Raw genomic sequence first — 12,925 nt, forward strand, 5'->3', positions numbered from 1 at the left:
TGTTCTGAATTTTCTTTGTACAAAGATTCTGTACTGTACAGTACGATTTTTATTGATATACCAACACATAATACATTGAACATTTTAAGGGAATCGGATCAAATCGTCCGAAATAATTGATCAGACCGATAAATATAGTTCGGTATATGCTGATCTGGATCAGTGACAAACTTGTGAAGGATGGATATGAAGCAGTGACAAATGACCATATCACAGTTTGATGGGTTCAAACGACAATCTTTCACTGACACAACTCACTCTATCATGTATTTGTATGTTCTGGGAAGGCAAAAAGAAAACCTTCTGAAACCTATTCAAAGAATTAATGCTAGCTCAAACACAATCAGGGGCATAGTTTTTTATGACCAACCAGCATCAAACCGGTCATATAATTCATCCGGTTGAATGCAAATGATGATCTCCACAAAAAAAAGAAAGAGAAAGAACTAGGATTGAACCAGCCATGCTGCAGAAGACCTGTAGGGACAGCAATGGTTTCTTGTTAATGAGAGGCAAATGTGAAAAAAACACACACCACATATATTTAAGCAAGAATACTAAAAAACTCTTTCTAATAATTCCATATATAGCAAAATAGAAAGAGAAAATAATTCATGATGCAACAAGGACCATTGCACTGCCCATTGGATAGTTAAGTAGATGTGCATTTTGTAGGGCAATCACTAGGTACACATACTCATTCTAATGCATTTGAAGCAATTATGCTGGTATTCATGTCACTTTGGGAACAACCATGTCAATTAAAGCACTAACAGATGTTAAAAGCCATTCTACAGCAATAGATGGCTTATAAGTGCATGTACATCATCCATGGCTAAATATGTAAATGATACATAAGTAATGGTTCACCCAAAATTAAACTTTCATCTGTGTACCATCATTTAGAGCAAATGATGCTACAAGCGCAGATTCTAGTCATTTCTCTTTGAATGTTTTCTTACTGCCCCATGACCAGGCTACCCCAGAAGATGAGTGGATGATATCAGTTACATTAAGCATGAGAACGGAAGTGATATCAACACAATTAATAAAACTATAATAACTAATATTTTTCTTACTGCCCCATGGCCCAGGCTACCCTAGAAGATGAGTGGATGATATCAGTTGCATTAAACATGAGAAAGAAAGTTATATTAACACAATTAGTAAAACTATAATAACTAATATTTTTCTAATGCATTGTCCCGAATAAATGAAAAATAAAGCAGCATTATGACTAGAACTATCTTAAAGCAATAAAACTGATTCTTGTAGAGTTGTGGTCAACTATGTATGGAACTAATAGAGTTTAATAAGAGCAACAATAGTCTTCATTCATCTGTCAATATTTCAAGGTTAATTTTTTGGCAAAGCCGTGGATATATATTTGTGAGATGAGGTAGTTGGAGGCCTCACAAAATTGCCTAATTAGATGGCTTCATATGACCCTCGATGGAAAGATATGATTCATATTTCCAGATTCCTGGAAACACTAGCTTATGCAACCATAATGGGCATCACCAGTATCCATTCATGAAGAAGCTACACATAGGTTGTTTGGTTTCTTAATTCTTTATGGAACAGACAATATGCTTTTCAAGGGCTATTTGACTGCCAAGTCAATATAAGAACCACAGTGTTATGTTTGCATATGGCAGAAGGCTCACAAGAATGAGAGTCTCTACCACAACTGAAAAGCATAAGATCGATAATTTAGAGAATAAAAACTTACAAATGTTCGTTGGCCATCATAAAACATGCATAATAGCTACCATTAATCCCATATAAAATTGCTAAAATATATTACACTTATAAGTTGGTAAAAGTCAATAATTCAGAAATGCTGGAAAACCTATTGTTTTGTATGAACATAACTGATTATAAGATAAGACCGGCCATTAGGATCTGAATTTGATGTGGCATTTTCACTTTAGACATTGTTCTCTCTCTAAATACTGGTCGATGAAAATACCGTATTCCCCCATCTACCTGCTAAGGGCATCATCATTCATTTCTACAGTTGTAGTCTACTTAGAAGGTGGAATTACTTGAGAACGTTGAACTCCAAGCAGTTAATCTCTCCAAGGTTGTACTACCAAAAGGACCACCCTGATCATTCTATAAACTGTGCTTCATTTTATTATTTTACAAAATTATGATGTCACTAAATTAGAAAAGCAATATAGTATATCAAACATCTTTATAAGCTCTTACAGCATTAACACGTTAAGTTCATTCCCTTAAGATTTTATTGGTTTCCCCAGCATGAAATGTAATTTTTCAACAAATGACATGATACAAGACAAATAAGAATTCTCAAGATGTAAGTTATTTTGTACGGTGGTAACATAAAAATTTAAGTAAAGAATAAGATCAACTCTTCTAGAAGGTGGAGAGCAGATACCCTCAGAAGAGTACACTGCAACAGCAGATTATACACTAAGGTAACAATTTATAAAAATAAAATAGACATGTGAACTTAGCAATATTAAATATCAAGACAAAGCCAAAGGATTACCTATGTTCACCTCTGACAACAGACACCTAAAATATGTTCCACTGTTCTCATCAGTGCTCATTGTTTCTGACTGCTGGTGGTAACAATATATCATAAAGTTTCTAAAATATGATGCAACTTTCAAATTTCAAACCCTCCGGCGAAACAACTGCTCAAGCCGAAAAAAAGGGACACCAATCATCCACCTTTTATCATCATGAGTTTCATGCCAGGCTTGCACTATCTCCTCAATCATGAAGGTTGACCCTGTAATAAAGGAAAGGAACTTAGCAATTTAACCAGCACTGCTGAAAGCGGATTCCAGGGTTTCTAGTAGGCGCTTGTAAATTGTAAGTGCTTAAAGGTCATTTTGGGATGAATGGAGAATGAGAAGATGTTAATGAGGCATCTAGATGCCAAGGTCCATTAATGTAGCAGCTTAAATGGATCTGACAAGAAGATAATGACGTGCCAAGGTCACAAGTTGAGACATCTTAAGCAACACTTCCAAAGCTATCCAAGGACTTGTGAGATGTTTGAACCTCCATGCATATACCATATGTGTGTGAATTAGCACAAAACATTAGGTGAAGATCCTTGTTACTGTAGTAGTTTCAGTTGAGTGGTTGTCAATGCCTAACACTGCAATATTGTGAGGTTAAATTGCATTTTTATTTCTCAGTACAAAACTAAGTATAAGATCATGAGACTGGTTGTCTATGAATCCAATGTGTCATCGCTATTGCAAAGTTTTACTTGTACTGTGGCACTTATACCTTTACCTATTAATTTTGCAAAAATCAAAGAAGCATAAAATAATAAGGAAAAATGTGTTTCATAAATTTGAATGCACAAAAGCAACATATCATATCACATAAATGAACTGGAGATCCGTTTTTAAGTATGGAGAAAACCTTTTAAAATTTGCACCCGCAGAATTAAAGTGTCTAAAATATGTTCCATCATCCTTGACAAGGAAAAAATTAATTTGACGCATGATCTTGATTAGAAATACTTACCTTCTTGGGAAGTTCTATTCGCACAGTGGTTTTTTGTTATAACAGCAATGTCGACAGGGGAAACTCCGGCTAGTTTAAATTTTTCAACAGCTGCCACAAGGAACTCTTCCCAAATGGGAATACCTAATTTAAATTCCATAACAGACCGTTCATAGAGAATAGTGCCCCATATTCTGTTTATCTGAGACCTCATGTTAGCAGCCTGTTCTGCTGTTTCATCCATAGACAGATCCTTAAAAAAACCATCTAAACCCATCTTCTCCAAGAGGCTTTTATCATCTTTGAGTTCAGAGAGTTCCTTTATCCGTTGCTCCTCCATTTTTTCCCACATGTTTGTTCCTTTTTCCATGTTATCCTCAGCATTGTTGTATAACTCGATGAGTTTTTCTGAAGCCCAGGCCTCTAGGTCTACCTTGCTTCCGAGAACATGACACCATGAAAGTTTTGCTCGCTCAAACTGTTGCAGACCAAGTGCAAGAAAACCTTCATAGAAGTCAGGTTTAATTTTTAGGGCATCTTTGTATCTCTTTCCAGCCTTAATATATTCATCTTGAGCCCACTCATATGCATCTTTCATTTTTTCATGTATTGATTCCTTGGAAGCATCTTCTGACAAGAATAATTTCTTCCTTGCTCGAGACAGATGAATATTTCCCCAATTAAACAATGCAAGTGCTGCCATGTCCTGAAAATTCCCTTCAGCAAGTTCAAAAATTTCCTGGGCTTCTTCACTAGTGATGGTATCTTCTATTGCCTCAGAGGAGAGCTTCATACCAAGCTCACGAAGGTTCACATATGAATCAGAACTGAAACCCAAATAGTTCTTGAATAAGTGAGCAAATTGTATAATCCAGTCATCAACGTAAGTTGGTGAACTCTTCTCCTCATCATTCATGATGCTATGATATTCTGCAACAACATTATGATTTGTTCCTTGCACTGTCGAAGAAGAATTAGTTTCCGCATCTTCAAACCATGGCGCACACTCAGGACTAACTTCTGTTAAATACAGTCGGACTGAACCCTGTGGTTCTGCAGATTGCCTAGCCCACGTTAGCTCTTCAGATGTAGTGATTGTCACCAAGTCACCCTCTCTATCCCTATACTTGATAAGGATGGCCTTTAAGCTTTGAAATTTCCTACCAACGGTCTCCCTTAACCGTAACATGCTGCAGTTAGCTGGTATCTGGGCCCATCTTATATCCTCTGCAAAGACTAGCTTCACCACCCACATAGGTTGTTCCTTAACATCAATGTGTTTCTCCTCTGTGATCACCTTCTCCTCAGCCTTGTGGCTTCTCTTCTTCTTCTTCTTCTTCTTCTTTTTCTTCTTTAGCTTCTCTTTCACTGCTACAACTTCCGTTAGTGAAAGATCTGCATTATCATCTAACACGAAGCCCTTCTTCTCCATCACCTTCTTTACCCTTTCAGATATCTCTAGTGCTGTGATGTTGTTAGGCTCCAAATTCAAGACAACATCAACATCTTTACATGCCAAATCCAATCTACTCAAAGCCTCGAGGCATCTAGCCCTTTTCAAGAGGGCTTTACTGTACTTGGGTGATGCCTCAAGTGCTAGATTACATTCCTTGATTGCTCGGTGGTACTGCTTTGGTTCCATCTGCATATAACAAGTGGCTATGTTGCTGTGTAGGTACGCTATGTTGGCGTGGTTCTTGGGAAACAGCTTAATAGCATTTTCATATTTAAGCAAAGCCCCTTCATAATCTCTTTTCTGAAATAATTTGTTGCCTTCCTCTTTCATGTCATGTGCCATGTCCAAAAAAATTGTTGTTCCCTCACCAAAGACTTTCGGGTTGTGCTCATTGGATCTGGCATGTTTTGATTCTGTGCCATTTTTACCTCCTGAATTCTTCTTTTTCTTTCCTCTTGGCTTACCCATTTCCAATTATCAAGTTCAATATTTTCTCTCTCCTTTTTCTCTTAGAGGACAAAGAGACACAATCTGAACCTTCTTCACAAGAACAATCAATAGCTAGCTTGTTCTCAAATTCAAAGTTGCTTGCTTCTTATGTTCAATGATTTCAATAAGCAACAAAATATATAGACAATGCTTGAAGAAAGCAGAAAATGGGATTTCACGAGGACAAACGGGTTTTCCACAATATAAGATCTAGAAAATCCTAATCTAGCATCAAAGAACCCATATTTCCCTCCCTAATGAACCGGAAACACCCTAAAAATTCCTGGAAGTAATTTAACAACCCAAATTGCCATAGAATATTTGATCGAAACTCCCTGCGGACCAATAAAAAACCTAATCTTGCACCCAGAGACCAAACTGCTCTCACACAAATTTCAGGGAAGAGCCAGAATTCATTCAAACAATAACAATATGATAACTTATCTGTAGGATGGCTCCTCCGTGCCTTCCTTCTCCAAGATCGGATCTTTCAATTCGACCGAGCGTTTTTTTTCTGAGGAAATCTATGCCACGAAGAAATCACTTGGAAAAAACCTCACCTTCCTCCTGCCGACCAAAACTCTCGACTCCTCTTAATCGAAATCTCGACATTTCAACACCGCCACACGCAATCGAACCATTTCTTCTTCGTGCGGGGGTGGGTGGGGAGGCTTGGAGAAGTCGGCACGGAAAGGTTTCCCCTACCGGTTCGCTTGCGCTATTCCGGGGCCTTGGGATCGATCACGTATCCTAGCGGGAGAGCGGTCTCGTTTCCACTCCCTATTTTTTTGGGGTCAACGCCAAAAATAGCCAAAGAAACGGGTTGACTATTATTCTCTTTCCACGTTATGTTGACTTCTTTTTACCATTCATGGAACGAAAAGACAGCGGTCTTTTTTGTCCACTTCAGTGTATATATAAATAAATATATATAATAATATCTAATATTTTACTAAATGACAACCTTATACATCAACAACCATAAATAATAACCTTATAATTTATTAAAATTTTACAGGATAACAAAAATAAATTATCACATATAAATCAATATGCAACAATCAACACCCGAACATCGAGTATAATTTAGAGGGTGATCGATAATTATTTATAGCACCTCATTTCTACATAAATGAAGCCAATATTTATAGGTCTTAATTGGTAATTGTTATTGACAATTTTCTAAAAAAATATACTATTTTGATTCCTTAATTAAAAATTGCTACTTAGATAAGGTGGTCACATCTCGGATTGCTACATTTGCGATGCACCCATGACACACCCAACAAGTCCGGGTCGAGCCAATCGCTTCCGGATCCAAACTATAATAACCCAATCACAATCCGAACCCGATAGGCTTGAGAATGCGGTCGAGTTGCATTGGCCCAAGCCCACACCTAAAAAAGGCCAGATTGGGCCAACAACATTCGAGCTCGATCCTGATCAGGTCGAGGTCGGCCCAACAACACCTAAGGCTGACCAACCAATGACGGGCCAACACCTCACTACAGCCCTTTTAAAGCGTTATTGTGGCTCTATATATATAACTAATTAGTAGTTAAACCTCTTTAATATTTCGATCTTTAAATTTAAAAATTTATATTAAAATTTTTATAATGATGAAAATAAAATATTTTACTCCACTTATCCTAACGTTGTTGATTTTAACAATAGAAGATACAATACACGACAACACGTGCATGAATGATACAAAATGATAAACAAAAGGATAATTTAAATGATGATGATGAACAATAATACTATGGGTGGTTATAGTCGATGAGAATGACACGATAGTTGATTTTATCGACATTGATCCGAACATCGATGATAAGAAAAAAAATGAGGTAAAATAATAAGGCATGTGCGTCAATGCCAAAATGATAAAGAGAAGGGAGGTGAGATATTGGATAGTGCGCATATTGCTCCGTATTCTCTTTCTCCTCCGATATCGTTCTACATCTACGTTGACATCGATAGAGGTGACAAGTAAGACATCGGAGTCATGCAGTAATTTATTCTTGGGTGTGTTGATCGTGTTATTCAAAATTTGTTAAATAAAGCCATGATTGAAGAATTTGTTTTGGAAAAATCGTTGAAACTTTCAGGAAGCAAATTTCTGAAATTGAGAGTTTCTTAAGATAAGGTGATGTATAGAACTTAAAATTCATGAAATTTTGATATGTTTATTAAGTGCAAGCCATGTGCTGTTGGTAAAGCTGCCGCTGCCATGTGGCACTTCTTCTCGATGTGTACGTGGCACTAATCCTTTGCTCCTATGGTGGCTCCCACCAACTTTCTAAAAGAAACTGAGCCAATTGAAGCTGGAATCTGATGGTTGCACATTGGACATATATTTGAGATAAAATTTTCTGATTATTTATTTTAGATCTTTTACTTATACTCATAAATAAATAATAATTTTTAAGAATTAAATACAAGATATGAAAATATAAATTTATGGTAGATATTATTGAGTGATTACATATATTTTTTTATTTTTTATTTAGTCACGTGAATTAATCATTGAGAGATTATAGTTCTTCTCTTATCGATCGTATACGAAGGATAAAAATAGAGTAAAAGACGAATATAGTTCTCTTTGTAGATCGATATTATTATAATTTTTCGATGCAAAGATGATGTCTCTACTGATATATTATTATTTAATTTTAATCTTAAATTTAATTTTTTTTTTAAATATTATATTAATATTTTTTTTTATATATATACTTACATAAAAAAAAAAGTGAGCTAACTTCCCACGAAGCTGGAATTACATTATGATGGTTAGTGCATAGTGGACGTAACTGTGAGATCGATTAGAGAAAACTTAGTGATTGATGGGATGCAAAGCAATGAATAATGATCGTTGGAAAGAGATGAATTCTATCATTCTGTGCCATAAGACAGCGCAGCGTCAGTCTTCTTTCGTTGGGTTTGCAGAGTGTGGAGTAGCTTGTGCGGCTGCAACCGGTGGATAGGGACCAGACAAAAGGCAGCCTTTGGTTTGTCTCATCGGTGATAGGCGATGAACCCGCGTCGCTTTATCCGACTCTCTCTGTCACTTCGAGCTCCCCACAAAGAAGTTTGGACCACGCCACCAACCACTGTATCGGTGGCGTCCACGGCGTTCGGAGTGCCTTTCCGAGCGTGTTCTTCAGGAAGTGACATTTTGGGCATCATCCAATCCTTGTAAGGTTTTATCTTCACTGGCCCAATAATAAAAAAGACACTCTACTTTGTCCCTTTCATTAAAAACTGCTTTCTGGAATAGGTTAACATTGAGATAGGATCTAAAGAATGATTTATTGGACCAATTATATCATTGCATATTGATTTCTTTTCGTTTTAATTTGAGGTGAGGTGGATGATCTTATCGACTCAATTTTTAAATAGATTTATTGTCCTCTCCAATCTTATCAATTTCATAAAAATGACGATATTATGAGATTCAATTTGCTTGGTGGTGTTTGTCTTTAAATCAGAAAAAAAAATCCTCCCAAATATTAGCAAAATAAAAAAATAAAGAAGTAAGTTTTTTTTGCTGTGATAAATTTTATATTGGATGTATTGATAATTTCTAGATAATATCTAATAGCAAAATTATGTAAGAATCGCATCTTATTTACATACATATATTCATGTACGTATGCATGTGGATTAATTATATATTATCTTTTATAATTAGTTATATTTAGTATTTTAATTATTATATTTTTTAAAATTATATTGGGATCCATATACTCACGAAAGTATAACATTAAGATCCTTATACAAGATTAAAAATATAATTTAATAAGATTAAAAAAAATATTGTTAGAGCAATGAGTTAAATATTTCACTTTCTTAAGTATATGAATCTCAATATAATTTTTGAAAGTATAGACACCATAATACCAAAGATAATTAATTACAAAGAGTAATATATAATTAGCTTATATGCATGCATACGAAGATGAATTATCATTTAGATTTCTATCTTTGATTACTTATTTTCTTGTTTCTCTTTGATAAGGGTAAAATTTGGAACACATAATTAGAAAAAAAAAAAAAAAGAAGAGTTTTCTTTTGAGAGAACCTCCTATTTTGATTTATAGGTTAAATTTACTTACAAAGATTAAAAAAAAGCAGATAAAGGAACACTATTTTTTTTTACAAATACATAAATCATGAAATTGAGATAATCAGTAGAAAAAAAATTTCATATTTTTTGTATTGAAAATTATATTCCATTTGTTATTATGTTTTATGATAATTATACCAACTACACCTCATTATCTTTTAAAAGAATTAATATTTTGCTCATCTCACTTGCTGATGTGTTGACAACTCAGTATCAAATTGCACATCGATTATAAAACATTATATTGGTCATAAACAAAAAGAAAAACAATCAAATCACTGTTGAAACAAGTTCAAATATTTGTATATAGTTAATCAGTTCCTTCTAAACAATAATATCTGATTTGTCAAATAATTAAACCTATGCGACTCACTTAAGTTGTTTGAACATGTTTTTAAATTAAATTTGAATAAATCTAAAATAGATTTAGTAGGTAAAATTAATGGATATGTAGTTTTAGTCATTCCTATATATAAATTATAAATATATATATAATTTAGAATAATATAAATGCCTTGTTGACATGGAGCCAATAAAATAAAGGGGCAAGTGTTAAGATATATCAAATATATTATGTTCAATGTTGCTACGTGTTTCCTCGTTGAGCAGTCGAAGAAGATGGTAGCAGCACATTTCACCTCCCTTCAAGGAGGATGTTTTCTTTAAAGAACAACATTTTTGACAGCTAATTTTTTATTAGCTTACGGTATGAAAAAGGAAAAAACAAAAAAGTTTTGAGGAACTGAGTCTTCTATTTTGGTCTTTTTGACTCTGTTTTTATCCCTAATCACTACTACATATTGATTGCATTTCTGATTTCGAGTTTTTTTTTTATATAATATTGGACATGATTTTATTTTTTAAATAGTGAAAGTAAAATTATTCACGTTCAATCAAAATTTGACACATTACATCTTAATCAATAAAAAAATATATTATTTTTAAATTTTTTTCATCATATTGAATATGATTTTATGATGGAGTTTTTAAATAGTGTTATTCGCATTCAATAAATAGTGTTATTTGTTAAATATAAAATATTTAAAAACATATTCATCATACACTATAAATTATTTCTCGAGCTAGTAGGTACGAGAAATTGATTAGAAAATATCAATAAGAGGGCAAACCTTATTACTCTTGCTTTCAGATCTAACTTTATGGTTAGAATGAATGTATACAATAGTGTCTCGTATTGGTGTTTCGAGATGACTCAGTATGATATGATACTGACGTACCGAGCGGTACACCAGAACGTACCGAACGATACACTAGGGTTTATCGAGCTATTTCCTTTTACTGTACCATCGTAACACTACTATAGTGTACCACTATAGCACTGTAGCATGATCCGTCCAGTAAACAAGTGGTCCACATACCAATATATCATCGGACCAATACATATTGTCCCGTACCGAATAGTACCATTCAAAATTACAGGTTAGAATACCATCCGATGTAGATTGACATTCATATCAAATTCTAAGGCTCTAATAGAATTATAACAGAATTTTGTACAGGTATTTTAACAGAATTATCATATATATAATTGAACATAATTTTATAAAAAAATATTTTTTATTTATTTATTAAAGAATAAAAAAAATGATCAACACCATTTGATTGAATAGTTATTTAAAAAATATTTAATTGAACATAATTTTATAAAATTATTTTATTTATTTATTTAAAAAAAATAAAAAAATGATCAACACCATTTCATTGAATAGTTACCTCAAACTCTTTCTTGTTTGAAGAAAGAGTTTTGAGTTAACTATTTGGTAAAATATAAAATATTTTACCAAATATAGTGTTATTTACATTCAATAAAAGTTTGATAAAATATAAAATATTCAAAAAATATTCATCAGACTCTATAATATTTCTATCAAACATTATGACTCTCACTTTGTGATGGTATCCCATAAATTGACATTCATATCAAATTCTCATGTCTGGAGGCTCTAAATATAAGTCAACCCCAACCAACTAGTAAAACTATTTTGACGAAATTATCACATATAAAATTAAACATAATTTTATAAAAATATTTATATTTATTTATTTAAATAAAAATAAAAAAATGATCAACATCATTTGATTGAATAGTTGTCTCAACTCTCTTTATTGTTCGAAGAAACCATCCCCTATTTTTCATGAAAACAGAATCAAATGAGTCAGGTGATTAGACATTCCAAACCATCGACATCTTCCCCTAAAGTTATATAATATATATTTAAACCTTAAAAAAATTAGCATAATATATGACCAGCAATTAAGAAATTCTCCATCATGGTGATCGGTGACGGCTTTGAATTTTAAAAATAATAATATAAAAATAATTGTCATAATAAAGTTTAAAAAGTGTATTATCTTCGACTAGAATTTAAGTATCTATGCTTAGTAAAATGACCATCAACTAAGGAAAATATATAAACTCACATATATACATATATACGTAAGTTGTTCTATTTTACAAAGATAAAATGAAATCAAATAATTTGAAGGGATGCATATATATATATAATTTTATTTTTACACAATTATAATCACTTTTGATAATTTTTTATGGTCATTCCAACAAAAATAAGAAAGAAAAAAGCTTTTAAACAAAAATACAGAAATAATTAAATTAACTTGAGAGCACCTTTTCTTTGGTCCACTATTTTGATGCAAACTTATTCTTGGAGAGTGATAATTGAACTTACTGTAGCAGATTCCATTAGCATCTTTTAATCACCTGTCTTACCACATAAAATGTTCTTCCCATCTGCAATGGTATTAGATTCCTCTTCACCCTCTTCTCCTCCTCCCTGATTTATTATTTTTCACTTGACCCAAAAAAAAAAGAAGATTTTTTTCCATTTTGTGATTGAAATCCATGCCATTACTGCCACAATAGCTTTTAGATTATTTTTCCTTCACTCTCCTGTGGGGAGTCCAAAATATATGAGAAATTATTTATCAAGCAGATGATGATGATTCTCTACTTGATAATTTAAAAGGGAATTTAATTAATTAGTAATAATTATTCTTGTTGTATTTATTTGTTTATTTCTTATTATAACCTCAGTCTCCTCTCAGTTACAGAAACGAAAAGGTGCTTACTGTAAGGTGCGGGCGACCTGACGCTTAACGTACGCGGATAAGCGTATCGCCGTTGGATTCTTATATGTCACGAATCTTAGAGCCAAACACCGCCGGAGGATGCGAACGGCACACGAATCTTCAAGCCGAAAGGCTGATCTCCAATGCTGTGTTGTCTCCGATGACCACCGGCTGATTCCCAAGAGCGACGAACCTCGAATCGTCGTCGTTGATTCTGATGGTTTGCTTATCTCGAAGCAACGGTGTTCATA

The 12,925-nt window shown here is 33.5% G+C and overlaps 1 protein-coding gene across 1 annotated transcript; it reads right to left on the reverse strand.

Moving 5' to 3' along the window:
- Window positions 1-46: 46 nt before the first annotated feature.
- On the reverse strand, window positions 47-6,212 carry LOC135593621 (protein PHOX1-like). Its single transcript, XM_065083803.1, has 3 exons — window positions 3,517-6,212; window positions 2,519-2,764; window positions 47-477 (listed from the first exon to the last, which is right to left on the reverse strand). Exons 1-2 carry the CDS (start codon window positions 5,417-5,419, stop codon window positions 2,646-2,648), a joined length of 2,022 nt encoding a protein of 673 aa, XP_064939875.1. The 5' UTR covers window positions 5,420-6,212; the 3' UTR covers window positions 47-477; window positions 2,519-2,645.
- Between the last annotated feature and the right edge of the window lie 6,713 nt (window positions 6,213-12,925).

Source organism: Musa acuminata, chromosome BXJ1-9 (assembly GCF_036884655.1).
Source record: "Musa acuminata AAA Group cultivar baxijiao chromosome BXJ1-9, Cavendish_Baxijiao_AAA, whole genome shotgun sequence".
NCBI lineage: Eukaryota > Viridiplantae > Streptophyta > Magnoliopsida > Zingiberales > Musaceae > Musa > Musa acuminata.

Excerpts from the sequence above, each read along its gene's own strand:
- LOC135593621 (XM_065083803.1), bottom strand. The coding sequence starts at position 5,419 with ATGGGTAAGCCAAGAGGAAAGAAAAAGAAGAATTCAGGAGGTAAAAAT. Across the intron at positions 2,765-3,516 it reads GAATAGAACTTCCCAAGAAG|GGTCAACCTTCATGATTGAG; the intron begins GTAAGTATTTCT and ends CCTTTATTACAG.